This window comes from Crocuta crocuta, unplaced genomic scaffold (genome assembly GCF_008692635.1).
Source record: "Crocuta crocuta isolate KB4526 unplaced genomic scaffold, BGI_CrCroc_1.0 scaffold127, whole genome shotgun sequence".
In the NCBI taxonomy this organism is placed as follows: domain Eukaryota; kingdom Metazoa; phylum Chordata; class Mammalia; order Carnivora; family Hyaenidae; genus Crocuta; species Crocuta crocuta.
This window is the reverse complement of record NW_027532008.1, coordinates 4,971,703-4,998,793: the sequence shown is the minus strand read 5'-3', so window position 1 is coordinate 4,998,793 and position 27,091 is coordinate 4,971,703. Positions and strand designations below refer to the sequence as shown.

Sequence of the window (27,091 nt, the reverse complement as noted above, 5' to 3'; positions counted from 1 at the left end):
TCTCTGTGGGGTTTGGGCAAATCTGCTTCCCAGGGTGGACCTCGGTTTTTGCATCTGTATCTCAGGACACAAAAATCAGTCAGTCTCCTCCGCTCACCCTCCCCTGTCCCCACCGCCCTGACTGAAGGTTGGTTCTTGGGGGAGAGGATACAAATACCTCCCCCCGTGTCCCCAGACCCCTTTCCCCCCCTGACTCTCCTGGTCTCCTGTCGTTTCAGCTGACTGCAAGGAAAACTTCAACACCGTGCAGCACATTGAGGAGGTGGCCTATAACGCACTGTCCTTCGTGTGGAATGTCAACGAGGAGGCCAAGGTCAGTGCGCGGCAGTGACGGGCCTGGGTCACTCAGGAGTCCCCAGGTGGGGACCTGGGATTGTGGCAGCTGCTCTGACGAGGGCGCCCACAGGGAGGAGGACGCAGCGTGGCGGAGAAGCGCCGGCTGTACAGCCAGAAAGGCTAGGCGCCATCCAGCTCTGTGACCTTGGACCAGAGCTTCTGCTGTAACAGGGGTGCAGTTGTGGCACCAGCTGAGAGGGTGACGTGAGGGTCCCATGACAAAGTGAAAGGTACAGCGCAGTCTGCTGCCTAAGTGGTGGCTGCTGTCGTGAATCCGATCCACCCATTCGCCAGATGGGAAAAGTGAGCCTCATGCAAGGTCACACAGCAAGCCACTGAGGTCACCAGCTTCCCTGACTTGCAGGCCGACAGCGTTGCAGCAGACGTGCTTTGGAGTCTGGTAGATGAGGCTGGCTTCCCGCATCTGTGAGGAGGGAGCGGTGGGCCACCTCCTGGGGCTGTGGTGGGGGTTCCTTCCTCGGGCTCCCCCACGTCTGAGAGCCGGGCACGGTGCCCGCCCATCAGAGAGCCCTGAACGTGGAGCCTCCGGTGATGTTCTCATACCAGCCACTTGGTGCCTAAGGCCAACTTGCCGGGTGCTTCCGGGCCTCTCTGTGCCCTGGTTTTCTGCTTGGAGAGCCGGCATTGTGGAAAGGGCACTCGGCCGACCCTTGGGCTGGGTGACGTTGGGCCCGTCCCTTTGCCTCCTTGGGCCGGGCCTAGCCTCTCAGTCCAGGGATGGGTCCAGGTCCGGCAAGAGCATCCCTGGCCCAGACAAGTGGGGGAGCTAGGTCCTGTCCCCCACGTGCCTTGTGGAGCTGTCCAGGCTGCTGGAGAAAAGGGAGCTGAAGCGGGAGGGATTATTATTATTCAGGCAGCTGCCAGGGGCCGGGAGGAGGGGCTGGGCCTCCAGCTCAGGGAGGTGGGGAAAGAGTTTCGTAGGAAGGGAGAGGTGGGTTTCGGTTGGGATTTTCTCACAGCCTCTTAAGCCCCCAGGCTCGGTCTTCTCAGGTGTGAGCTGGGTGGGAGCTGCATTAGGGCCAAGGGGGCTGAGGGGGAGGCATGTCAGGCATGCACGGGGTGGGGGGGCTGATCCCCACAGCCCAGGAAAGAAGGGGGCCTGCCCAGGCACCGTACCCCGCCCCTACCTGTGCATTTTCCTGGGGAAATGACCCAAAGAACAATGGCCAGTCTGGAGTGGGGTCTGGCCCCGGCACTCCATGGAGGGGTCAGTCAGGTAGACGGTCCCCAGGTGAGCTTGCCAGGGCACCCAGCCGAGACCCACCCCAAACTGCCATTGGTTGTGCGGAGGCTTCGCCCTCCCCACCGTCCCCCTCCCCGCAGCAGGTCACTACGTGCCAGGCCTGCTGGGGGCCCCATGCACCCCTGTGTCACCTGGGGAAAGCTGGCACGCTGCCCCGAGCACAAGGCTGTCCATCTGTGCCTTCCAGGGGTGCTGCTCCCCAGCTCACTATGCAGGGCGGTCGTGGGCCAGCAGGGCCAGCCGCCAGTGCAGGCTGTTTACCCCCCTGTGTGTCCCCAGGTGTTCATCGGCGTCAACTGCCTCAGCACAGACTTCTCCTCACAGAAGGGGGTGAAAGGTGTCCCCCTGAACCTGCAGATCGACACCTATGACTGTGGCTCGGGCGCCGAGCGTCTGGTGCACCGCGCCGTCTGTCAGATCAAGATCTTCTGTGACAAGGTGGCTGGTGGGCAGACCTCTGCCGGGCCCGGAGGGAGGGGGGATGGCCCCCCCCAGAATGCATCCTCCAGGCACATGGGGGGTGTCTGTCTCCACTTCTTGCTCTCCAAGCGTGTCTCTCTCTTCTCTGTGTGCTCTGTCATTGTCTTTCCCTCGGTCTCTCTGCGCTTCTGTCTGTCGTCTGTCTCTTTCTGAAGATCTCTTTCTAGATCTTAATGAATATCTCTCCATTGTCTTTCCATGCCTGTCTCTCTCACGTATCTCTTTCTTCTTCTCATCCCTCTTTGACTCCACTTCCCTCTTCTCTGTTTCTCTCTCTGTTCCTCTCTCTCTACATGTTGCTCTCTCATGGCCTCTACTGACCTCGGACAAAGCTGGGCCGGGCCGAGTCATCCAGGAGCTGGTATTTTCCAATCTTCTGGCCTCACTTTGGAAAGAAGGCAGCTCTAGAAGGCTGGCAGCACTGGAAGGCTGGCCCAGATTTAAGACGAAAAGCAGCCAGCCCTCTCCCAAGACCCTTGGTGACCCCCTGTCCCCTCTTCCCGGCAGGGAGCAGAGAGGAAAATGCGGGATGATGAGCGGAAGCAGTTCCGGAGGAAGGTCAAGTGCCCCGACTCCAGCAGCAGTGGTCAGTGGTGATGAGTCAGGGACCAGCCTGGCCTGGGGTAGAGGGAGAAGGAGACGGAAGGCAGAGGCCGGGGATGTGGAACAGAGGGGCCTCAGACGCACTGTCTTCCTTCCCTTCAGGCATCAAGGGCTGTTTGCTGTCTGGCTTCAGGGGCAATGAGACCACCTACCTGCGGCCCGAGGCCGACCTGGAGACCCCACCGGTGCTGTTCATCCCCAACGTGCACTTCTCCAGCCTGCAGCGCCCCGGAGGGGTGAGGCTCTTGGGCCACAGAGGGTCTTGGCCCCTGGGTGGGGTCTGGTTAGCACAGACCAGCGGGGAGAAACCTGCTGCTCAGCCACTCCGGGCCAATTTAGATGTTTATAGGCCCCAATGTGTATATACATATTTAAGTTTACTAATTTATTTTGAGAGAGAGAGTAAGTGGGGGAGGGGCAGAGAAAGAGGGGAAAAAGAGTCCCACGCTGATCTGGGGCTTGAACTCCTGAACTGTGAGATCATGATCTGAGCTGAGATCAAGAGTCAGACTCTTAACCAAATGAACCCCCTTGAGGTGCCCCCCCCTTTTTTTTTTTTTAACAGCAGCANCCCCCCTTTTTTTTTTTTAACAATAGCATGAAAATACTTGTACTGGATCCCAGAGGATTTAAAAAATGCACATTCATCCATATATACCATTAGTAAACTTTTCTACTGAGAAGAAGCTTAGAGAGGAAATGGATGTCATAAGCATCAAAACGTTCATGCTTGGGCTACACGTGGCATTTCCTGATTTCCGAGCCCCAGATTAGATTGCAGCCAAGCCAAAACCGCGTGGATGGAGATGGTCACAGCAGCGCCTGTGAGTGCTCATGGCACCAGGCGCTGCTGTCACACTTCCACGCACCAGCCACCCTAACCCTCACTACCTCCCCATGGGGCCCATACTGTTACCCTCCCGGGACCACGGGCTGGACGTTGAGGCAGAGAGACCAAAACCACATGGTACGTGGCAGTGCTGGCCTGGGGACACTGGCACCCCGGCTTTAGAAGCTACCCCGCCTGAGGACTCCAGCTGCACCACCTCCCAGGCCAGTGAGCTGTCCCTTGAGACAGATGCTGCTGTCCTCCCCACATTCCGGATCAGGCCACGCCACAGCTCAGCGATAGAATAGACCTCAGAGCCTCTCTTCTCATAGTTTGCTTCCATGTCACACAGTTTGTTTCCTTCATTGAGGTCCCTCCATTGAGGTGGGACTGTTTGCAGAAATGGCACCTGCCGTCCAAGAAGTGCTCAGGGCCTGGACCGCAAACAAGAGATTCTGGAACTGAAAGAGCAGGCAGTTCTTTCTTTCTTTTTTTTTTTTTAATATTTATTTATTTTTGAAGGAGAGAGAGAGAGAGATGGAACGTGAGTGGGGGAAGGGCAGAGAGAGAAGGAGACACAGAATCCGAAGCAGGTTCCAGGTTCCGAGCTGTTAGCACAGAGCCTGAAGCGGGGCTCGAACTCCTGCCCTGAGCCAAAACCAAGAGCCAGCTGCTTAACTGACAGCCACCCAGGAGCCCCAAGAGCAATGGGTTCTGATGACCCGTGGCACTCACTTAAAGGCTTCCCAGGTCCACCCCCTCCCGTCCCTGCCCCGCCCCGGAAGTAGTTCTGCGGCTCCACAGTCAGGTGGGCGCCTCACCCCAGCCTCTCTCCCCAGCCAGTGGCCCCAAGTCAGGAGATGACCGCTCTCTGGACTGAGGGCCCTGTGGCCAGGCTGACAGTTGCTCCGTGGGGCAGAGGAGGCACCAGTGCTCACAAGTGTGAGCCTGGGGGAGGGAGGCACTCACTTCTGGAGGTGATGACAGTCTCTGGAACCCTCCGGAGAGTGCCTTTCCCCTCACCCCCTTTCCCCTTGGGCCTCAGCTCCCACTACCCAGGTGCCCTTGCATGGTGGTGTGCAGTCCTGGGCCTTCTGGGCCGCTGGGGCTCAGGGGGGGCTCATGGGGTCAGCCCTGGCCTTCAACACCTCCAGTGCTCACTGAGTCCAGCACTGAGTCCAGTGCTCACTGAGTCCAATGCTCACTGAGTCCCTGACTCCTTCCACTTGGGCTGGATGCTCTGTTTCAGCTCAAGATCTCAGCTCATCTGAGAGGACTTAATNCCGCCACTGCCTGGTCCGCTGCTGCTTGTGCTGCCCCCTTCCCCCAGCCAGGGCCTGGGCACAGAGGAAGCAGCCATGGGCCTCTGCTCCCAACCCCCAAGCTACATTCACACTCCTTTCTCACTGAAACTGCCTGCGTTTTTATGGGGTTTTTTATGTGAAAAGCTGGCGAATCTCTGGCGAGACACCTGCTTGTAAAAAAGGGAAAGAAAAAGCCTCCGAGATGGTAGCACAGATTTGGAGTATGAGGAGGGGCCACAGCGCCCCAGGACTGGCTGAGGGAGTCCACGCACACCCCTCCCTGACTTGAGGTGAGGGAGGCGCCCGCCCAGAAGTGCCCCCTCCTCCCCTCTGTCAGCCCAGCCGGGTTGAGGCAGGGATGAAGGGCCCTGTGAGAGGGACGGCACACGTAAGAAAGCCCCTTTGTGTTGGTATCAGTGTCTTCCCCCTCAAACAAGGGGTGCGTTTCCTCCCTCCACACCTCACCTCACCGCAGCCCCGGAGTCAGGCAAGCAGGTGTTATCACTCTACCTGACGGATGAGGAAATAGGGGTTCAGAGAGGTGAAGTGACTTGGCCAGGCTCACACAGCTCTTACATAGCAGAGGGAGGCTGGAACCTAAGTGTGTCTTACTCCAAACCCCACAACCCTTCTGCCTCTCCCTGCTTCACATCCAAGTGGATTCTCCTGAAAAAAGAACTATACGGTGAGGCTGAAATGAGTCCATGTTTACTGAGGCCCAGCCTCGTGTCACACACTGTTCTGAAAGCAGTTTGCATGATCTCCTGCAGCCTCACGACTTCATGAAATATTGCTGTCATTACCTAGTTGTCACTCCATTTGGTAGATAGATGGGGACACCGAGGGACTAAGAGACCCAGCCCGAGTCACACAGCTAGTGAGTGGGATTCGAACCCAGGCCGTCCCCACTCCAGAACCCACTGCTTTCACCGCTGTCAACTGGCACTGTGTCTGCCCTCATGGGGTCTCCACAGGTCTGGGGCCCCTCCAGGCCCTGGGACCCCTGTGGGTTCCTCACAGGTCCCCCCTATCGCCCCCCAGGCTGCCTGTGAAGCGTACCTGCTCACCTTTCGCTGAGGAGTTTGAGCCTCTGCCCTCCAAAAAGGCCAAGGAAGACGACCTTCAGAGAGGTACCCTCACCCTGGGGCCAGTTGGTTCCCTGAGCCCCCCGCATGGCCCCCAGCCCCCCACAAGGCCTTCCCCAAAGCCCCCAACACTCATCCTGGCCCAGCAGCCGGGGCAGCATCCATCCTGCAGAGAGGGTGCAAGGAGCACTTTGGAGCTGGAGTTGGGCCAAGACTTGAGGGTGGGGTGGGGGGAAGGGCCGGCCGGGTGCTTGGAGAGCTGCCCATGGAGCCGCAGGGCTTCGGCCTCCCCGGCCTTGCTGGGCCTCCCACAGCAGCCAGGCCGAGGCAACAGGTCCATTATGTTGGGCGAGCCCCCCCTCTCTCCTGGGGGCAGGAGCAGCGTTGGGCTTCCATACCTAACAGCCCTAAATCTGTAACTTCAGGGGTGGGGGATGTGCCCAAACCTCTGGGGGCCATAGCTGATCATCAAGAAGAAGCCAGCCAGCAGCTAAGATCAAAAGCTTCTGGCAACCTTGAATTGAGCCTCGAACCGCACTTGGTGTTTAAAATGCCACGTCACTAATTCCCCAGCCACTCTGTGGAATAGGGGGTGGAGCCACCTCTATTTCCCATCTGGATAAAGTGAGGCTCAGTGATGTAAAAATACCTTCCTCAAGGTTGTCTGGCCGGCAGGTGGTAGAGCAGGGATTAGAACCTGCCCGGATCAGCACAGTCTGAGGGGGACCCGCAGAGCCCGTGGGGTTTCCCAGCTGGGCACCAGCCCTCAGCGAGGATTTGCCTTTGCTGCGGAAATCAGTGTCCTGTTTGGAATAATATTCTCGAAGATCCCCCCGTCCCGTGCGGTATTCCCAGGCTCGTTGATCCTCCCCTTGCCACTAAAAGCCACCCCTTTGCCTCTCAGTTCTATTGTACGTGCGGAGGGAGACCGAGGAGGTGTTTGACGCCCTCATGTTGAAGACACCGGATCTGAAGGGGCTGAGGAACGCGGTAAGAGGCCCCGTGACCCCACCCAGCCCTGGCCGGACCCCACTCTGAGTTCCTGTCCCCGCTCTTCACTACACTNTAAGTGATGTTATCTCCCAGCCAGGGCCGGGCTCCACCCGGGAGGCACACACACCATAAATCCTCCCTAATCTGATGGCTGCTGTCTGACAGGCCAGGGCTTTTTGTTGGCTTTGCAAACCTGTTTCTGTTTTAATGGGAGTGAAACCCAAAAAGGCCAGGCCCCAGAGACACTCTTTTTTTCTTTTCCAGGGGGCCTCATTCCTCTCGCCTGTGGTTGGCTGGGGGGTGCTGGCCGGGGAGGCTAAAGGTGCTGTCTGGGCAAGGAGACCTTCCCCAACCCCCCAAACAGCCAGAGAGCAGGCGAAAGAGCTGTGGATGAAACCCACAGCAGCTTTGTGGCTCCGCTAAAAACCAGGCCAACACAAGCCTCCACCGGGGCCGGCTGTGCCTAAAGGTTCAACCACACAGATGCCAGGCCGGGAGGGGAAAATGAATCTAATCATAGCACCAGCTTCCTTTTACTGGAGGCCCACTGTGCGCTTGCTGGCTCACCACATTCTCCTAACAACCCCGAGAAGTGGGTACTATTATTGTCTCTTCATTTCCCACAAGGAAACAGCCTGCCAGGGGTCAGGCGACTGGCCAAAGTGACCAGAAATGACCGAGCTGCCCTCCAGCCCCAGCTCTCCCCACTCTGCTCTACCTTTCTGGTCCCCTCGCACACCATCTGCCCTGCTTGGTGGGCACCAGCCCCCAAGAGTCGGGCTCACAAAAGGCCATTAATGTCACTTGAATATTGACTCAGAATCTTTGGTTGGACGGTACCTAAAAGGGTCCCCATCTGGTATTTGAGCTCTCTCCCCAGTAGCTCTTCCAAGTGGGTACCTGCTCTTGACTTGTATACTTCCAGGGATGGAGAGCTCACCACCACATGGGGCAGCCTGTGCTGTCTTTGTACAGCTTGTGATTAGAAAATACCTCAATCCTTTAGAGGGAACTGAGATCTGCCTCCTGGAAGCTTCCAGCCTTATAGCCATTAAAATAAATAGTCTAAGAACTTTTCTGGGCTGGAGGGATCTCCATCAGGGCAGAGAATAACTGAGGAGCCAAACCTGACCCTCTTCCTCAACGGCCCAGAGACAACATGTCTGAAGCCCTTGGTCTGAGGCTCGCCGCAGCCAGTACTAGCAGACAGCAAAGCAACGTCTGACTGAGCCGCTCACCAGGGCACAGGCCCCGCACTGGGCCCCCTGCGTAGCCTTCCCGGTCCCTGTGCAGAACTGCACTGTGTGTACACCCTGTTATTGTGCCCATTTCGCCAATAAGGAGGCTGAGGTGCTGCTAAGTAAGGTGACTTTGCTCAGTCTGCAGTCCAGATGGTAGAGCTGGGGCCAGACCAGAGCTGTCTGCCCTGGAGGAAACTTCCGGTGCCCTAGGAGAAGTGGGCTGGCTCTCACAGGCATGCTCACGGGCTCGCAGGCCCTTCATCCGCAGAACGAGCATCTGTGATTTGGGTTGTGGCAGTTGTGAAGGGGCAGGAAACCTGGGGCGAGCTCAGCATCCTCACCCACCCAGTGGGGTTAGTAATTCCTGCCTAGAAGGGGGCAGCATCTGGATAACCCCCCTCACAACAGGGCAGGAGCGACCCCACCGCTCCCTTTCTAGAAGGACAAGTGAGCATTTATGGAGGTCTTCTGCCTGCCAGCAAGTGACCCCGGTGCTCTACCCGGGCCAGCTTAGCCACGGGAACACCCCCGTGAGGCAGGCGCGATGACTGTCTCCCACGTCGGTGGCTGGTGAGTGGAACCCCTGGAACAGTGTGGTTCTGACTACGGCCGAAGGTTGGGGACCTGGTGGGTGCCCTTTGCGATGTTTTACGGCCACCAAACATGCAGTTTGTCAGGAGTGTGCTGTGGTGCGGGAGGCTTGTCACGTGCAGTGTTCACTACCGACAGCTCTCTGAGGCTGTCTGTGGGGACCGTAGATCTGTACACGCGGTCAGAAGGTGGGAAAGAGTACACCCACATGTTGGTAGCGTTTATCTCTGAGAAACAGGGTTATGGCCCACTGAAATCGTCTTCTCTGTATTTTTCACAGTCTGGATGTATGTATTACGTTCCTAGTCAGGAAATAAAAAGTCCTAGTGTAAAAGGCTGGAATAGATCCAGTTTGGGCAACAGATAACACATCCCCTACTCTTCTTCCAGATCTCTGAGAAGTATGGGCTCCCTGAAGAGAACATTTACAAAGTCTACAAGAAATGTAAGCGTGGGTAAGTCTTGTAACAGCCCTCCCTCCCCATTCCCCCCGTGCTGCCTCTTTCCTCTTATTTTATTTTATTTTATTTTTAAATATTTATTTGTGAGAGAGAGAATTCGTGTGAGTAGGGGAGGGGCAGACAGAGAGGGAGAATCCCAAGCAGGCTCCACACTGTCAGTGCAGAGCCTGACTCAGGGCTCCAACCCATGAACTGTGAGAGCATGACCTGAGCCGAAACCGAGAGTCTGACACTCAACTGACTGAGCCACTTGGGAGCCCCTGCCCTTGCTCTCTAAAAATGTTGTCACGTGCCAAGCAGCATCTGTACTTGGCTTGGGGTTGGGTGGAAAGCCCCTAGTCAGGCAAGGCCACCTGCAGAGACCAGACATTGAACACCACTGGCAAGGAAAGGAGTGGCAGAATGACGGAAGGGTCTTTGTCCAGACCACAGGTGGAGGCAGTGCAGGCTCAAAGATCGGAAGACCCAAGTTCAAGGCCCAAGGCCACTGGATAGCCAAGTCATTTGATTATAAGGATGAAAATAGTGACCACCATTCACTTGACCCCCCCCACTGTGTGCCAGGTACTGGGCCAAGCATAGCTCACTTAGCTCTCTCAGCCACACTGTGAGGTGGACGCCCATTTCCCACGCTTCACAGGGGGAAATTGAGGCTCAGGTGATAAGTAATATCAAGGGCAGGAGCAGCAGAGGAAAGGCACAGAGGCAGAAGGGCCCAGCAATGTGGCTACAGGCCGAGTCAGGGGGCCCGAGAAGGGCATATCTGCCAATGAGTCTGGAAAGGGTGTAGTGATTAGGTGTGGGTTTGAGGGTCCCACCCGCCGAGGGGTGCTCCACAGGCCTCCCCCTTCAGTCTGGATGAGGCAGCAGGGAGTAAAGCTTTACCCTGCAGAGGGTCGGGCAGTGCACCACCTTCCGTATGTTCCCAGCACCCTTTGCTGTCTGCCCGGGAGATCCCTTAGCGGGGGGAGATGGAGGGCCGCGTGGTGAATGACCTCCCAGGTTTGGGTCCCGTGGTTAGAGCCAGTGAGCTGGACCTTCACAGCCTGTGTGAACCAAGGCCCTGCCCCTGCCCAGCTTGGGGCCCACGGGCAGTGAGGATTTGTCAGTGCCGTTCCCTGCCCAGAGGACCCAATCCCAGCCTCTGCCCTCTGCTCAGACCCCAGCCTCTTGCTCTGGATGGCATAGCCCCAGCTACGCATGCTAGTGGCCGCTGGAAGGTGCTTGGGCATTGCCCCGTGGCTACTGTCTCCTTCTTAGAAGGCTCTGCAAAGCCAGGCAGGTTTTGTTCTCAGGCTGAGGCTCCAACCAGTCAGGCCCAAGGGTTGGCTTCTCGCCCTCCCTCCTCTTTGGTTCCCAGCCAGCCTCGCCTTGCANTGTGCGCTCCTGCAGCCCCTGGAGAAGGATCTGTGGGGTTTTGGTTGCACGAGTGTTTAGGGTGTTTTGTGTGCCTTTTTTCTTCCAAGTTTTGTTTTCAAATTGGGGCTCTCATGCTCTCTGGAACGCAGTCCACCTCTAACAGAGGGCAGGCTCGGCTCTGCCCAGACAAGCCCAGCCCCACTCCCCCCTACCCCCAGTGATGGTGCCCACGCCCCCTGGCAGCAGCCCCGCCTGGCCACCAGCCTCCCTGGCGGATCCCGCTGCAGGCCGTGGCGAGGGGCAAGGAAATGTGTTTGTGCGATTTGGGGGTGGGAGTATGCAGGCGAGGGTGCCCCAGCCTCCGCGGTAGAGTTGTCTTTCCCTTCGGCCCCAGTCAGCAATTTAAGTCCTAATTACAATAGCTTCCATGCGTGCAGCACTTCCTGTGCGCCAGGCGCTGGGTGAAGTCAGTCCCAGGCATAGTTTGGTATGATTATCTGTAATTCTACAGATGACGAAACTGAGGTTCAGAGTAGTCCCAGGGTCACAGAGCTGGTAACCAGGAGAAGGAATCGCAGCCTGTCTACAGCCTGTGCCTGCTCCTATTATTTTCTCTTGCCTCTTGCTTGTTCCTCTAACCACGAAGCGATGTGCAAACACATGGCCAGGCCTTGTGTTTGCCCAATGCCATCGCCCAGGGGGTCCCTCGGCGGCCCTTCAGAAGCACCCTACACCCCACACACAACCCCAACCCTGAGAACTTCAGGTCTAGCATCATCTGAGATGCTTAAACGAGAAGAGTCCACAAAAACCCTTTGGGAAGAGGAGATGCCAGGCCCATTTGCCCCTCCCTCAGCGTCAGACTCACCTAGAGAAAACTCTAGTCAATGGCCTAGTTTATTTTCACAGAACCCTCCCGAGAGTCCTCTGGACAAAGGTAGATACAATCAGCTTTACAAGCACCACCGAGTGATTGAAAGATTAACAAATACATTGTTTGGCTGGCAGCTGGCCAAGCATTTCAGGGAACCAGGACAGAGGACAGCCAGAAACTGGCAAGTGACAAGGGGCCCACGTCCTGGGACAGTGGTTCCCAAGAGGTCCTGCCTCTAGGGCCCAGTTGTCACCAACCTCTGAAGGGAGGGGGTCTGAGGGCTTGTCTGGGATCCCTTGTGTGTAGGTGTGTGCTCAGGGCCCGCAGGGAGCCCGGCGCGGGAGTGGGTGGGAAGCAGCCTTCAAGTTCACGCACGTGAGGCACACGGTGTCTGGCACCTAGGGGCCCCTAGGAAATACCACTCTCCCAAACAAACACACAACCCCACTCTGGCCCGGCCCCAGCCCCCTCCGGCCTGTTCCCAGCCCGCAGCCCCCAGAGGGGACTCCTCTGTGAGAGGCAGGAACGGCTGACAGGAGCTGAGGAAGTGGGGCCCTGTCATGAGACACAGGCAGTCGGCACCCCAGCTTGGGAGCCTGAACCCAGATCTCCTTCCTGGAAGTGGCAGCCTCTGCAGAGATGGCCATAGGCTTGGACCCACTGCCTCTGTCCGGTCTCCATCCTCTGGACCCACAGGCAGTTGGCGGGGCGGGGGGGCGTTGAGGCTACTGCCTCCCTGGAGCTTCCCCTGGAAAACCGACTACTGGCCGGGAGCAGCAGTCTGAGATCCTCAGCCCCCGACTCCCACCCCACTTGAAATAACCTTGCAATCATCTAAACTCCCCCCAGCCCTGGATTCTGCCTTCCTTATATATGCGACTTTCTAACTTCTACTCAGAAGGTTGTTTATTTTTCTTTCTAAAAAAAATGGTACAGTGGAAAGAGACCAAAGTCTGGGTTCAAGTCCCAGTTCTGCCAGCTATTACCTGTGCGACCCCCGGCAAATGATGCTACTTCTTTGAGCCTCAGTTTCCCTGTCTACCACCTGGAGTAATAGGGCTATATAGATTCATTTTCTCAGGCCCTACTAGATTCTAAATTCCTGGAGGGCAGGGTCTCGGGCCTCTGGGTGGCCCTTGCTTTCGTTTGGAGCAGGGCCCTGCCCGTGGAGTGGCCTTGCCAAATGCTAGTGGGGGAGACGGATGAATGGAGGGACAGACACACCCAATCCCATTACAAAGGGAAGCTGATGTGGTCAGGTCAGGTCACATCTTGCTGGGCTCTCCATCAGGGCGGCAGCAGCTAGAGGGGACACTGTGGCTTTGAGTCTGTGCGGACGGCCACAGCACGGAGGCTTTGTCCCGCTCGGGTTGGCCCAGGTCCCTGCCTGGAGAGTGTGGGGAGAGAGGACCCAGCCCCTCAGGTCTCTTGTACCATCTGTGAGATTTCAGCTTCCTGGGGGTGGAACGGAGAGGGGACGCATGTGGCACCTGCCTCTGGCTCAGGCAGGCACACCCAAGTGACACACCGCAGCCTCCTACTGACCCCAAACCACGCTGGTCCACCCACCACACCTCTTGTGCTCGAACTCTCACTCTGTGTCCGCGTCTTCGGTCTGGCCTGGTGACTAAGGAGCACCCCACGTTCCACACGCCTCACGCCAGCTGCTCGAAGTGTCCACACTAGTGCGTATTAGGAGAGGCAGCCCGGCACAGTGGCGGCCACGTTGGAGGTGTGGCTTGGCCACTTGGGGAGGCTGTCATCCTTGCCACCCAGAAGCCCTGAAAACAAGGGACCTGCCACATTCTAGACGCATCCCTTCTTCTCTTCCAGAATCTTGGTCAACATGGACAACAACATCATTCAGCACTACAGCAACCATGTCGCCTTCCTGCTGGACATGGGGGAGCTGGACGGAAAGATTCAGATCATCCTTAAGGAGCTGTAAGGCCCAAGCCTCTGCACCCTCGGACCCCTTGGGGCAGGCTCCGGGCAAGGAGCCCCCTGGGAAGCGGCCCCGTGCCACACACGACCTCTCCTCATGCCCCAGTGCTGTTACTTGAACGCCCTCCCTGAGAAAAGAGACACTCCCATCACAGACCCGCAGATGCCAAGGTCAGGAAAGGAGCAGATGCCAAGGTCATGAGGGGACCTGGGGGTGTCCCGACCTGGACCCCATCTCATGCTTGAATCGACTCTGGACTTCCTGCCTGCACCTGCCCGACCAGAAACCATGTCGTCCTGGCCAACGTTCCCATAGCCAGTCTCCTTCTCTGAACCCCGTGCATTTGGTCCGTCTCCTGGTTGGCCATTCAGATGGTGGAAGTGGACCCTCTTCCCCAAAGCTGGCTTGACCCTTGTCCAGCTTCTGTTCTTGGCTCTTCCATCAACTTCCAGACCGAGGATCCCTTACCCTTTGGGCAATTAACTTGAAAACTCTCTTGATTTTCAATGCAAACAGTTTTTAAATGTTACCATAGTGGAAACTCCTCTCTTTCATGGATTTCCTCAATCCAAGTTGTAAATAACAGAGCTGATTGATTGGAATACAGTGGCTGCTGTATAAAATAACCTCCATGCCTGTTCACCAATGTACACATTTCTTATTTACAATTTTCATGTATGTTATATATATATAAGTATATATTGTATATATATGCAACATTTTATATTTTTCATGGATGCATTTTTATCATTTCAAAAAATGTGTATTTCACATTCTTGGACTATTTTTTTTTAGCTGTTATTCAATTATTCATTTTGTATACTCACATGGTATTTAGTAATAAAATCCCACCTCTGTATTACTTCAAATGCTATGGTTGTTCCTTTGGTGGAAGTCTTCCGGAAAGAGGGTGAAAGCAGATTCAGCCTGCCTCCTTCTCTGTCCCGCGGGTGGGTTTACCTGGACTCGAAGGCTGGCAGTGAGTGCTGGGCACCGGCGAAGCAGAGGGGCCCCGGGGAAGCCTCATGGCGAGATCTGTGCCTCCCGCTGTCCCACAGGCTGAAGGGCATGGCCCTAGGACCACTGGCTAGCGATGAGCAAGTCCCGGGAAAAGCCACAGGGCCTGGCCAAGGCCCTCACTGCTGGCGCGATGGGCACAGCCCGAGGCTGGGAGCCACGTGACTGGAGTTCTCCTGCCCCCACGCTCTGGGCACACTCTTCTCCCCCACAGGTGACTCAGTGGCTCCCAGGGGCCAGTGACGGCCGTGAACGTTGGGGAAGGGATATTTACACCACAGACATTGACGACTGCTACAAATCAAGGCCTTTATTTCCTCTAGGGAACAAATGACAAATCTGCGTTTCCTTTCTTTCCTCCTTCGCCAGCTTCCTAGCACGTTACCTACCACCTCTGGGCCTTGGTTTCTTTAGCTCTGAAATGAGGGGCATGGGTCTACACGGGTCACTTGTAACTATCCTCTTTAGAGCCCCGAGAGCTCCCTGCATCCGTTCGTTTCCTTTCTTCGAGCCTCCTGCTGGCTCCGCTCCTGCAGGCAGGCTGGGAAGCTGGCAGCTGGTGCTTCTCAACCTTGGCCTCCACCCTGGCATCACTTGAGCAGCTTTTATCCTTTGTCCCACTGCCCAGACCCCACCCTGGAGCATTTAAATCAGAACTTCTGGGGGTGGACCCAGACCTCAGATTGGTGCTTTTTAAAGCACCACTCCAGCCACCCCCGTGATTACAATTTGCAGTCAAGGTGGAGAATCACTGCTCTAGAGAGGCCATAATTATACAGGCCTTGAACTTGAAGCCTTTGTCATCTGGCGGTGTCTGGCTGAATTACCCACGAGGAGTCAGGATCCTGCATCGCCTGCTGCGGTGTTCAGGAAGGGAGCCGGGCAGCTCCACCCCCACCATGCACCCAGCTGCCTCAGCGAAGCCACCACACGGTGAGACCAGGGTGGTCTAGGTCAATGCCTAGAAAGGCCATTTGGACCTCAAAGAGAGCCCTGGAGAGCTTGAGGAACTGCAGCCCTGCCCCCAGAGAAGTCAGGGGACAAGGGCAGCCCCCGAGCCTGACAGCTGCTGTTCTAGGACCGCCTCTTGCTCCAAAGAGTAAAAGGGGGAAGGAATGAAGGGAAGTCCTTGCCAAACGAGAGTCACTTTGGAAAGGTGGCCGTTAGCCAGTGGGGAGGGCATTCCCTGCCTGGTAGCTTTCCCCTAAGATGACAAGTTGCCAGTGACAGGGGGAAGGGAATGAATGAATGAATAAGTGAGGGAATGAGAAGAAAGGGAGAGAGGGAAAGAGGGAGGAGGGGAAAATAGGCAAACGGCAGATGGACCAACAAATGGCCAGAGCTAAGCAGTCAAAGTGTGTTTATGAGACCTTGGCCACGCTAAGTGTGATCCACGGACTAGAGCATCGGCATCGCCTGAGACCTTGTTAGAAGTGCTTATACCCACAACTAACACAATATTATAGGTCAATTATATCTCAATTAAAAAAAAAAAATGAGTGTGCCTGGGTGGCTCAGTCAGTTAAGCATATGACTTCGGCTCAGGTCATGATCTCATGGTTCGTGGGTTCGAGCCCCACATCAGGCTCTGTGCTGACAGCTCAGAGCCTGAAGCCTGCTTCAGATTCTGTGTCTCTCTCTCTCTCCACCCCTCCCCTGCTTGCACACTGTCTCTCTCTCTCACAAAAATGAACATAAATTAAAAAAAAAAAAAAAGATACCGATGCCCCTGCCCAGATTCTACCTTAGATCAGTCAAACCAGAACACTGAGAGTTGGGGCCTGGGCAGGGCTGCCTCTGGAATAGCTCCCACGTGATCATAACATACAGCCAGGGTTTGAGAATCGCTGGCCTAGATAGCGCTGTGAGCAGCAAACGACACCTTTAGAGAGACTAGATGTGGTCAGGACAGACCCTCTGAGCTCAGGGCCTCACCTCCAATCATGTCTTCCACAGAACACAGATTCGGACTGGCCAAGAACAGCCCTGCCATTTTTTCCCAGAGCCCCCTCTTTCCTGATCCCACTTGGAAGGGGCTCCTCTGGAGAGATGGGGTTTACCTGCCGGGGCTCAGCCCAGCTGCCCAAAGGGCGGAGAGGCCTGTCTTGCTTTCCCCTGCGTTTCCCCACAGGGACCCCAAGGCTGGCTGCTTCTAGCCCAACTGTCTGCTAAAAACCAAGGCGCTGGGATCTGGCCCCATTGTCAAGAGTCTGCGGTCAAAGAAAGGTACAACTTTGAAAGGGTCTTCCAGAACTTCTAGCACCCAGTGGAAAGCCTGTAGAAGTTTCCTGTAGCCCCAGCAAACACTTTGAAGTTGCGGTAAAGCTGTTAACATCTCATATCAGGAGAGCTCACATTTTTTAAAATTATTATTATTATTATTTTTTTTTTTTGAGAGAGAGATCATGAGGGGGTTGAGGAGCAGAGAGAGAGGAAGACACAGAATCCTGGGCAGGCTCCAGGCTGTGAGCTGTCAGCACAAAGCCCGATGCGGGGCTCGAACCACAAACTGTGAGATCATGACCGGAGCCCAAGTCAGACACTTAACTGACTGAGCCACCCAGGTGCCCGAGAGCTCACATTTTAAATATTTCCAAGATTCTGTCGAAAATGGGCAGGTCTGGCAGCAGTGGTCTGGAGCCCTGTCAGATGCCCCTTTAGACCAAAGGCCTCGGTGCCCACACCCCACCCCTGGGCCCCACTGTTTGGCTCCATGCGCTGCCTGCCCAGCCCCTGCAAGAGTTGCCCTTGAGCCCCGGAATTCAAACCCAACTCTTTACCTTGGAAAAGAAGCTATGGACCTGACAAGCCTGGGGCACGAGGTGTCCTACCTCGAGGTCCAGCCTTGCATTGCTCTTCACAAGGTGCTCCGCACCCCCCCGCCCCCGCCACCCATCCCAAAGCAGTGAACACTTGAGGGAATCGGAGGTCTACAAAAAGGCCAGCTTTGGTGAGACGCAAGAATTCAGTTTAATTGGATATGGTATTCCATCCTTCTCCCTCCCTCTCCCTCCCCCACCCCTCCCCACAGGGAGAGCCAGTCAGTGGCCATCCTGACAGGAAAGCCATTCTCTCTCTGGTCATAGAGCAAAGTCAGAGGAGGGGCCCCAGGAGAGAGGGCCTGGACCCTGTGGGGAGCGTGAAGGGGGCTGCGTGAGCGCCTTCCACTTGCAGAAGTGAACGACAACATCAATATCTGGGAACGGAGGCGACGTGTGGCTTCTTCTGTTTCCCCTTGGTTCTTTGGGAATCTCTTCCTCTTGCCGAGGGGAAGCGGATTTGGCAGGCCAGAAGAGACCCATTAAAGACTGTGTCAAACTTGAGCAAGAGGCCTGGGGAGGAGATGGAGGCCGGGCCTGGGGATAGGAGAGTCCCAGGAAAAGAAGGAACCCGTAGGCACTAAGCAGTGCACAGCCTCCCTGCCCCTCAGAAAGCTGTTCCCAGGGCTCCGGTCCCAGCCGTCACCTGCCCACACGTGCCATCGAACACTGGGCCACTAAATGGATGCGGTGGCCTCTCCTGAAGGTGGGTACCGAGCGCAAGTGACCACGGTGACTGGTGTCACGCTCTTCCTGAAGGTGTGATACGCAGGCTTAGCGGGGGGGCCCGGGCCCAGGCACCCCCTCAAGTCTGTCACAAGGCAAGCGCCTCTGGGCCCTCCCGGCTCCCAGAAGTCAGGGGCTAGGGATGGGAGTGTAGGTGCTCTCTGGACCTCGAGCTGGCCCGGCGTCAGGCTTCTAGAAGGGGAATCTGCCAAGGGCCACCTTCTCCCTTGAGTCTAAGCTTCAGGAGACCCTCAGGTCGGTGGGGAGGCCTATGGGACCCAGCACGGCCAGGGACGTGACAGGTAACCAAGGGAGGCTCTGTCCGCTCCTCATTTCCGCTCAGGAACCCGCAGGAGGCAGGGGAGGTGGGCGTCTGATCTCCAGGGGGCAGCTCCAGACAAAGACAAAGGCCGGGCACCAAGGGGGTGTGGGGGAGCTGCCCTCCGGCTCGCTGTCTGCCATGCACGAGATGGGCATTCTCCGAAAGAACGTCCTGGGGAGCCTGGGCGGGGCCGCCGGTGGCCAGGGCGCTCCCCGAGCTTGTGTGCGGTCCCTACAGCACTGGAATCCATTTGTTGTCCTCATTGTACAGAAAGGACTGCTTTCCAGGGAGTTGTGGCTTGTACGTGGCTGTGAGGCGCGTGAGAGAGAAACACAGTGTTACTAGTGGGAAGGCCGGTTGCCCAGGCCGCCGGCATTCTCCAGCAGAGCCACCAATGTCGGGGGGCCCCTGTCCTGGCCCCTGGACGCAGAGGGGGATGGGGCTGGCCCGACCGAGGCAGGACTTGAACCCTGGCTTCCAGCCTTTAACTCTCTGACAGAAGAAAATTTACAAAAGAGTTTTCTATCAAATTTGGAAAAAAAAAAATTGAGTAAAGCAATAACGCTTAAAGAAGGGAGGTGTCTGCTTGGTAGGGTTTTGTTCTTATTTAATCCAGAAATTTCCAGAAGGGCGCCTGGCTGGCTCAGTTGGTAGAACATATGACTCTTAATCTCGGGGTCGTGAGTTCAAGCCCCACGCTGGGCATGGAGCCTACTTGTAAAAAGAAAAAAAAAAAAGAAAAAGAAAAAAAATTTCCAGAAAAGTGAAAGCCATAACTGCAAGCGCTTTCTCTAGGACCAGCTGCCAGGACCACACAGGGGTGACTGGAAACTCTCATGCTGACGCCAATTTGGTTTGCAAGGGTCCAGGCAGATCTATACCCCTGGAGGCCAAGCAGGCACGTGGCTCACTCCCAGGCCCGCGCTTGGGGAAGCCCACCGTGGCGCAGGTGATCACAGCAGCAGGAAGCGGCCTGCCCCTGTGTGCCAGGTGCTCCACTCCAGGTGCCCCACTCCGTGCACAGCATGGCGCAGACACTCAGAAAAAGTTCCTAGAGGGGCGCCTGGGTGGCTCAGTCGGTTAAGCGTCTAACTTCGGCTCAGGTCATGATCTCACAGTTAGTGGGTTCAAGCCCCATGTCAGGCTCTGTGTTGACAGCTCAGAGCCTGGAGCCTGCTTCTGATTCTGTCTCCCTCTCTGCCCCTCCCCTACTTGCACTCTGTCTCTGTCTCTCTCTTGCTCTGTCTCTCTCTCTCTCAAAATAAATAAACAAAACATTGGGGTGCCTAGGTGGCTCAGCAGGTTGGGCGTCCAGCTTCGGCCCAGGTCATGATCTCACCTTCCTGAGTTCGAGCCCGGCATCAAGCTCTCTGCTATCAGCACAGAGTCTGCATCAGATCTTCTCTCCCCTTCCCTCTCTGCCCCTCCTCCACTCATGTGCTTTCTCTCTCTCTCTCTCTCTCTCTCAAAAATATAAAAATTAAAAAATAAATAAATAGGGGCGCCTGGGTGNCTGTCTCTCTCTCTCTCTCTCCTAGAAATAAATAAAATATAAAAAATAATAATAATAAATAAATAAATAAATAAACAAATGTTTAAAAAATAATAATAATAAAAAGAAAAAAGCTCCTAGATACCTGGACAGAGTCAGACAAGGCTCCTCGCTGGTCCCCAGGCCTCCTGGAGCCTGCTGCTTGATTGGAGTGTTAGTACATTTGCCCAACCGAGCTGAGTCCTGCCCGGACTGTGACCAGGGGACCCCAAGGTCAAAGCTCTGCAGTCTTCTTGACTTGATTATCATTACATCTCCAAGGCCAGAGCCATGATAATGACTTTCCCTGTCCCATCCGCCTTACATTGTACTCAGCGCTATGTTTGGAGGGGAAGGTATCCCCTCCCAGACTGATACCTCTGGGGTAGCGCCCCGCTGAGTCACCTTTGTCCCCCAGGGTAGGAGGGAGCATCGTCAGTGCTCCCTGGACAACTGATCTGAGCAAACCGAGCAGCGACCCTGGCTCTGCCCTCCTCCCCCCACACCACCTGCCCGCCAGCGCGCCCTGCCAGTCCCAGTGCCACCAGCTCTGGCCGATGCCAGGGCGTGGCAAATAGCTGAGCGGCTGCGATGGAGTGACAGAGAGGTCAGGGGGTATTAGCTCCCACATAGGTCCCAGAGGGGACAGGGTCCCATGGCTTCAGCTATCTGCAAAGAGGGCTTGGAACGAGACAGCCCAAAGGAGCAGCTCCAGCGATCGGTCCCTGGCTTGTGTCATGACGACAGGGCACAGAGGGGAAGCAGCCTGGGGCTCTGCCCTGCCACTCTCTCACTGTGGCTCAGTGCACACCTTGCTCTCCAGGCCTTCCCCAGCTGTAAAGTGACTCTGTCAGATCAGGCCAGTGATTTAAATATTTCCAAGAACATGAAATCATTGGCCAATCTGACAAAAAGCTATGGCCCCTTCCTCAAAAAAAAAAAAAAAAAAAAAAAAATTCTGCAGGCAGTTTCAGGGTCACAGAGCCCTCTGGGTCCATCTCTGAGCCTCTCGGACATTCACAGTCCTTGGTTATGAATCCCTGAACTGGATTAACCCCAAGAGTCCTTTCACCTCAAAGAAAACCCTTTCATACTCCAAAAGTGCAGGCCTAAATGTCTTCCGGGTCGACTCTAACCTCTGTAACCTGCTTGGCAAACATCCCATGCATCGGTGACATTTGATGGCCCAGGAATGACAAACACTTCTAGATTTGGTTCCTACAATCGTTTAAAACAGTCCCCTGACCTGGGCCAGGCAGGTCTGGCTGGCACGGGGCTGCTGTCCACCGGCCGGTGCTGGACACGAACGACGCGCTGGAGATGAAGTGCTTGGGGGGGCCCTCGTAGTCCACGATCTCATAGTGACCGGGGCCCGGGAACGGCGGCCTCGGAGGCAAGAACAAAGGCTGGGCAGAGAAGTTCAGGATGGGGTTTCTCCTTCAAAAAAGACAAAAATGTGAAGATAGCGCTAAAGCAGGCTGTGGGGGAAATCGTTGTTTTCAGATACAGCCAAGACCTGCCCGGCGCCGAACTGTCTGAGCCGCTGGGCAGAGCCCTGGCCCCACTGCTGGTGGGCTGGGGGCCCCAGACCTCGGTTTCATCCTCTGCACAATGGCGGTTTTAACAGAACTTCCCTCATCGGCTCTTGTCAGGGTTAAATGGGAGGATGCACCTAGGTGGGCAGGGCAGGGCCCTGAGCAAAGTGAGAGCACAGTAGAGAGACCATTCATTCCGGCACTGACATTGCCGAATCCTACGGAACACCTTCCTGGTGAGCCAGGGCGCGGGGTGGAAACCAAGGGACCTCGGCACAACATTTACCTTTGACCAACACCTTTGGACGCAAGGGCATCTGTAAACTCAGAGAGATGGAGGGGACCTAGAGAGGTCTTATCCAACCTCCTCATTGTGCTACAGAAACTGGCACTCAGAGAGAGACCGTCTGTCACCCAAAGTCACTGAGCAAATGAGCGGTAATGACAGCACCAGCGCTTGAGTCTCAGGGGCCTAGTAATTTGGGGAAGGCATCGTGGCAGAGGGGACTTTTTGAGTTTTAGAGTCACATGGACCTGCGTCTCAACTCCTGTCATCCCGCTGGTTGGCTGTGAGACTTCAGACAAGCCCCTGGATCTCTCTACACCTGCACGGAGGAGAAATAACACCCTCTATAAGGGAGTGGGAGAATGGAGGAAAGGTATGGAAGGACTGAGCATAGCACCAGCCCACAGTAAGTGCTCAATAAAAGTGGTCATTGTTATGATGATGCTTCTGCAAGCCACAGCCTCCTGCTCAGTCTTAAAGAGCAACCGAGGCCCACGAAAGAGAGGCCAGGGCCCCCTCACACAGCGTCACCCCGAGGCTGGATGGCCGCTCTGCTGCCAAGGGAGGCCATTGAGAGTCATCGTAAATCTGCTTGAGGCTCACATCTTATAATGGAGGAACAGCCACGTGGATGCTTATATTTAGAACCAAGGTGCCCGCAGGAAGAGGAGGGAAAAATACTGCCTCTTTCTTCCCCTCCAGGTGACAGGGGCAAACTGGTTATAGAGTGTGATCAACCACTTCTCCCCTTGGAAATAAAAGCTGGCTTCTCCTTGTTCTGGTTTGTGGCACCCCTTCAAAGCACCCCCAGAAATTTGATGAGTGTGTGACTGGCATCCCTGAGAAACAGGCTTGATTCCTCAGTGCTGGAGCTGGAATGAGCCAGTCACCGCATGAGGTCACCCCATCAGGATGGGTCACCCCCAGCCCCATGCTTTGAGAAGGCCGTGAGGTGTGTACGTTCCTACCCAGGAACTGCCTGCAGGAGGCTGGGTCCGTTCTCATCAGGATTCTTGGCTAGAGGGGTTAGAGAGGTCCCGTGCCCTCCACTCCGCCAACGTGCCCAGAGGGTCTCACAGTGTCACCTCGGCTCTCTGCATCTTTAAAGAGTACCAGGGGCACCTGGGTGGCTCACTTGGTTGAGTGTCCGACTCTTGGTTTTGGCTCAGGTCATGATCTCACGGTTCGTGGGTTTGAGCCCCGCATCGGGCTCTGAGCTGGTGGCACGGACCCTACTTGGGATTTTCTCTGTCTCCCTCTCTCTCTGCCCCTCCCACACTCTCTCTCTCTTTCTCTCTCTCTCTCTCTCTCAAAATAAATAAATGGACAAAGAATAGGAAGAGTGCCAGCCACGTGTGCAGCTCTGTGCCAGGCACTCTGGGCTAAGACACAGACTCTCAATGCTCCCAAGGGCTTGACAATCCATGGCTAGGGACAGTCGTGACTGGTGACAACTTAAGGAAGTACAGGCTTTGCACCCAGACAAGCTTGGGCTTGACTCTGCACCTCCCTGCTCACCACTATGTGTCCATAGAGGCGTCTCCTGGCCTCCTCAGGTTCAGTTTCTTCATCTGTGAAAGGGAGGGATAATAATACCTTCCATCCGGGATTGTTATGAAGATTAACTCGTGCTTTACTTGCATGATTTCATTTTAAACCATGAAATGTTAGAATAGAAGTAAAAATACTGCATTGAGACAGAGAGAAAGATTCCAACTAAGTGAATCCAGAAATCTGCCCTAGAAGAGAGAACATTTGCCCTGAAAAGTAAGCAGGAATTCTTCGGGTAGGAAAGATGGGGGAGGGGACATTTCCAGCAGAGGAAACAGGGGCAAAGGCACGGACAAGGCACGAACTGTAGCCACATGCGGCAGGAATTGGGACAGGGCGGCAGAGGCCGAGCCTCCCAGACCTGCCTTCTGCCCTCAACGCACCACCCAGGACTTCTAGGCTGTTCACCTGACCATCCACTGTCAGAGGCCCTGATGAGAAGCTGAAGGACAAGCTCCTAATCCAGCCTGATCTCCTAGGTCCCTTGCTCCCATTTGACCTTCCAGAAACACCTGACACAGACTCAGAGTCTCCAGCCATTCCATGCCTTTGCCTGTGCTGTTCCTTCTGCCAGGAGCACCTACTTTCCCTGCAAACTCTGATCATTCTTCCCTTTGTACATCCTTCGGGGAAACTTCTGCGGACACTGTCCCCCCACCTCCCACCAAGGCGCATGGGTTCCGAAGCCAGCCAGACCTGAATGCCACTCCCCGCTCCACCACCTTCATCTGCATTCTCTGCAACAGTAGTTAGTGCCCTGCCAGGGCGCCGGCAGCATGGCGCTAGGTGACATCCGTGAGAGCTCTTAGCTCCGTGTGGCTGAGCCCTCAAGATGTTCTAGCCATTCTTCTTTTCTCTGCACGGAACGTGCTAGGTTTCCTATGCTCTTTATGTGCCTAGCTCTTTAAGGCAGGGGACTGCGCCTGACTCATCTCTGAGGCCTCATCCCTGCTCCCAGGACATTCGCTGAACTGTGGGGAAAACAGAGAGGTTGCAGCAAGTAACTGGGGAGCCCAGACATCTGAGCCCCACCTGACAGTTTTATCATCGTCCAGGGATGCTCCCTCTGTGGCCAGTGGGGGCTGGGCAGATCACAAAGGTCTGGCTGGATCAAACCTAGGCCGGCCCCCAGTGCCTTGTGGCCGGAGCTTTTATGAGCCTCACTGCTCAGTTATAAAAGCCAACTTGGTCCTGCCCCGTAGAAAGAAAAACATCTATCAAAGGCTCTGAGTTGGCCACAACTGGATTAAGTGTGTTTGCAGCTTCCAACGTGAGCTGTTTGCAAATCGCCCAAGAATAATGAATGTGTCCAAGGACTCAGCGGGTCACTCGGGGAAGGCATCTAGGACCCCCGGGACACTCCCAGGCGCCGATTCACTCTGCCTCAGGGATTCCCATGGTCGGGAGGGGTAAATAAAGGGGCAGTTTTTCCCCTCATCATTAAAGGGCAGCTGGCCGCCCCTGGGGTGGAACGCAGTATCTGTTTAACAGGGTAGAGGTGACAGGTGACAGCCGCTTGGGAAGAAGCATCCCGTATCTAATTGAAAACCCCAGGGGAAGCTTAGGTGGGTCATCGCAATTACCCAAGTTGGAGCGGGGCCAACGGGGTTTGATTCTAGAGCTCCGACTATGGCGGGACAGCGAGTCCGTGCAAAACCAGTGGCTTAAACGCTCCAGGAAGTGGATCAAGGGTTAGGGAGATGTCAGTGGGTGTTCCCCTCGTTGCTGGCAAGTGTGAGTGGAAGGCAGCGCCCGGGAGGGACCATTTTGGTCTCCACAACAGCCCTTCTCCTGACTCACCCTGCTTCACGGAGTCATCAGTGTGACGGATGTTGACGACCTGAAGGTGACACTTCTCTTCCCTCCTCAAGCCCCCCTGGAAGCTGATAAGTGCTCTTAGTGGCCAGGTGGCCACCGCATAGTGACACCTGCGCCCTGTCCTTCAGTTAGGGAGCCCAGAAATGGGCATCCTAACACCCTGCCAGCCCTTAGCACCGCACCTGCCCTCCAAGGGCCACCCAGGAAGCGGCGGGTGAGCGCAGAGGACCCACTCGCAGACCTCGGTAAAAATATGAGTTACATGTATGGAAAGCTTACCGTGTTCCAGACCCAGTGCTTTACCTTATTTCATCCTTGCATGTACATTATGAGGCATTCATGTCACAATCTGCAGGCTTGAATTTGAATTCCTGGGAGGGAGGTGACCCCCTGCCGGCCCCCAGGCCCCCAGAGCTGGTGAGTGGGGAAGGTGGGAGGCTCAACGCTGGCCTGACTTGGGGTCTGTTATTGTTCACTTACCCTGCAGCCCATTCTCAGCTCTGCAGGCCCTGAGGGGAGTAGGGACAAGACAGGCCCAGGCCCGGCCCCCTGCCGGCCTCCAGAGCATCCCCAGGACATCAGCCAACCCTCGCCTCCCTGGGCTTCACTTTCGTTGGTGGGTAACCTGGGACTAACAGCTGTAGGGTAATTCACATCTCCCGATTCTTCCTGCGTCCTCGAGAAAGCAGAGCAGAAAGATTATTTTTGCAAGCTGGGACCCTCCCCCACAAATAGGGCGCCAAGCATTTGCAATCCAAGACAAATACGGACAGAAATGACGTCACATGGGTGTGGCGCCCGGGCTGCCTGTGTTTGCCAAAAAGAAACATGCGAGGACTCAGATTCTCCACCGCCGCCTACGCAGCCCTGGAGAACAAAGTGTGCTCAGGCTTAGTTCGGATAAAGTCCCTACCGAGTTACAGAGAGATGGGGAGGAAACAGTGCAGACCTTCTCAGGGGCCGGATGATCCCAGCAGGTAGGCCCCCAGCTGCTCCGGTCCCTCTCTTGACTCCAGGGACACAGGAGAGGTGACAGAATACCAATCTGGGAGGCTGGAGTCTGGACACCCCGTCCATAGCACACCATTCAGCTATGTCTTTTCGTGACGTTAACTCATTTCTTCCTTACTCAACATAGGCAGACAGATGCTGTTTTCGGCTAACCAGAAGCACGCTTGAGGTTTTTCTTCTTGTTTTTAAAATACAATCATAGATTTACAGCTTCATCCTTTCCATGTCAATTTAAAAATTTACATATTTTGGGGGTGCCTGGGTGGCTCAATAGGTTCAGCGTCTGACTTCGGCTCAGGCCATGATCTCACGGTTCATGAGTTCAAGCCCCGTGTAGGGCTCTGTGCTGACAGCTCAGAGCCTGGATCCTGCTTCAGATTCTGTGTGTGTGTGTGTGTGTGTGTGTGTGTGTGTGTGTGTGTGTCTGCCCCTCCCCCACTTGCCCTCTGTCTGTTTCTCTCTCTTTTTCAAGAATAAACATTAAAAAATTATTTTTTAATTTTATATATTTTGGCTCTCCTTTGGGAGTCCAGGCGTCCAGGCTGCCCCTAATATGCTCTCCTGAATGCCCTGGTGAGCAAACAGGGTCATGGAAGCTCGGACATGGAGAGACCTCCCTTCTTTCCCCACATGAAGTAATGAAGGCCGAGGGAGGTGCTGAGAGCCACCCAGACCACAGGGGCTGTTAACACAAATGTCCTGCCCAGGGCACCATCCACTCATCAGGGTGAGCCCAAGTGGGGGTCTACCTACTCACCAGGGTGAGCCCAAGTTTAAGAGACACTGGGTTTAGTAGGGGTTTTTTTGTTTTTGGTTTTGTTTTGTTTTGTTTTGTTTTTACGTCAGGCCATCTCAGAGCCTTTAATAAGGCCGTGTGCACCGCGATGCTCCCGGGGACACAGGGTTCATATGCAGTGCTCCCTAGACTTATTAACCAAAGATCTGTCATTCACAAAGCACCACAGAGAGCCAGTGATCCCCAGACACCCCCAGACACCCCAGCACCACTGCACGGCACCTGCAGACTGCCTAAGGGGACCGGTGTGCCGCCTCTGCCTTGCTCGGAGTTGCTCCCGGGTGGCCCGGCTGAAGGTGCGGACATGGCTTGTT

General features: G+C 55.5%; 2 protein-coding genes across 7 annotated transcripts in view; one reads left to right on the top strand and one right to left on the bottom strand.

Annotated features, from left to right (window-relative positions):
* The window catches only part of GRHL3 (grainyhead like transcription factor 3), a 33,948-nt gene extending 19,857 nt beyond the window's left edge, over positions 1–14,091 (top strand). Inside the window, exons 8-15 of the mRNA XM_077775702.1 lie at positions 219–313; positions 1,880–2,038; positions 2,588–2,666; positions 2,786–2,919; positions 5,808–5,946; positions 6,806–6,891; positions 9,117–9,181; positions 13,254–14,091. Coding sequence (XP_077631828.1) covers positions 219–313; positions 1,880–2,038; positions 2,588–2,666; positions 2,786–2,919; positions 5,808–5,946; positions 6,806–6,891; positions 9,117–9,181; positions 13,254–13,368 — 872 coding nt within the window. The 3' untranslated portion in view covers positions 13,369–14,091. The remainder of the gene's footprint in view (positions 1–218; positions 314–1,879; positions 2,039–2,587; positions 2,667–2,785; positions 2,920–5,807; positions 5,947–6,805; positions 6,892–9,116; positions 9,182–13,253) is intronic.
* Positions 14,092–17,328: 3,237 nt separating this feature from the next.
* STPG1 (sperm tail PG-rich repeat containing 1) overlaps positions 17,329–27,091 on the bottom strand; it is a 50,745-nt gene continuing 40,982 nt past the window's right edge. For 5 of the 6 annotated variants that reach the window (XM_077775678.1, XM_077775675.1, XM_077775680.1 and 2 more), the window contains 2 exons: positions 25,451–25,646; positions 21,075–21,217 (listed from right to left, as the gene is read on the bottom strand). In XM_077775678.1, the coding sequence (XP_077631804.1) occupies positions 21,137–21,217; positions 25,451–25,646 (277 nt within the window). In that variant the 3' untranslated portion in view covers positions 21,075–21,136. Of the gene's footprint in view, positions 18,558–21,026; positions 21,218–25,450; positions 25,647–27,091 lie in introns of those variants that run through there. The other variant, XM_077775679.1, reaches the window with a different exon arrangement.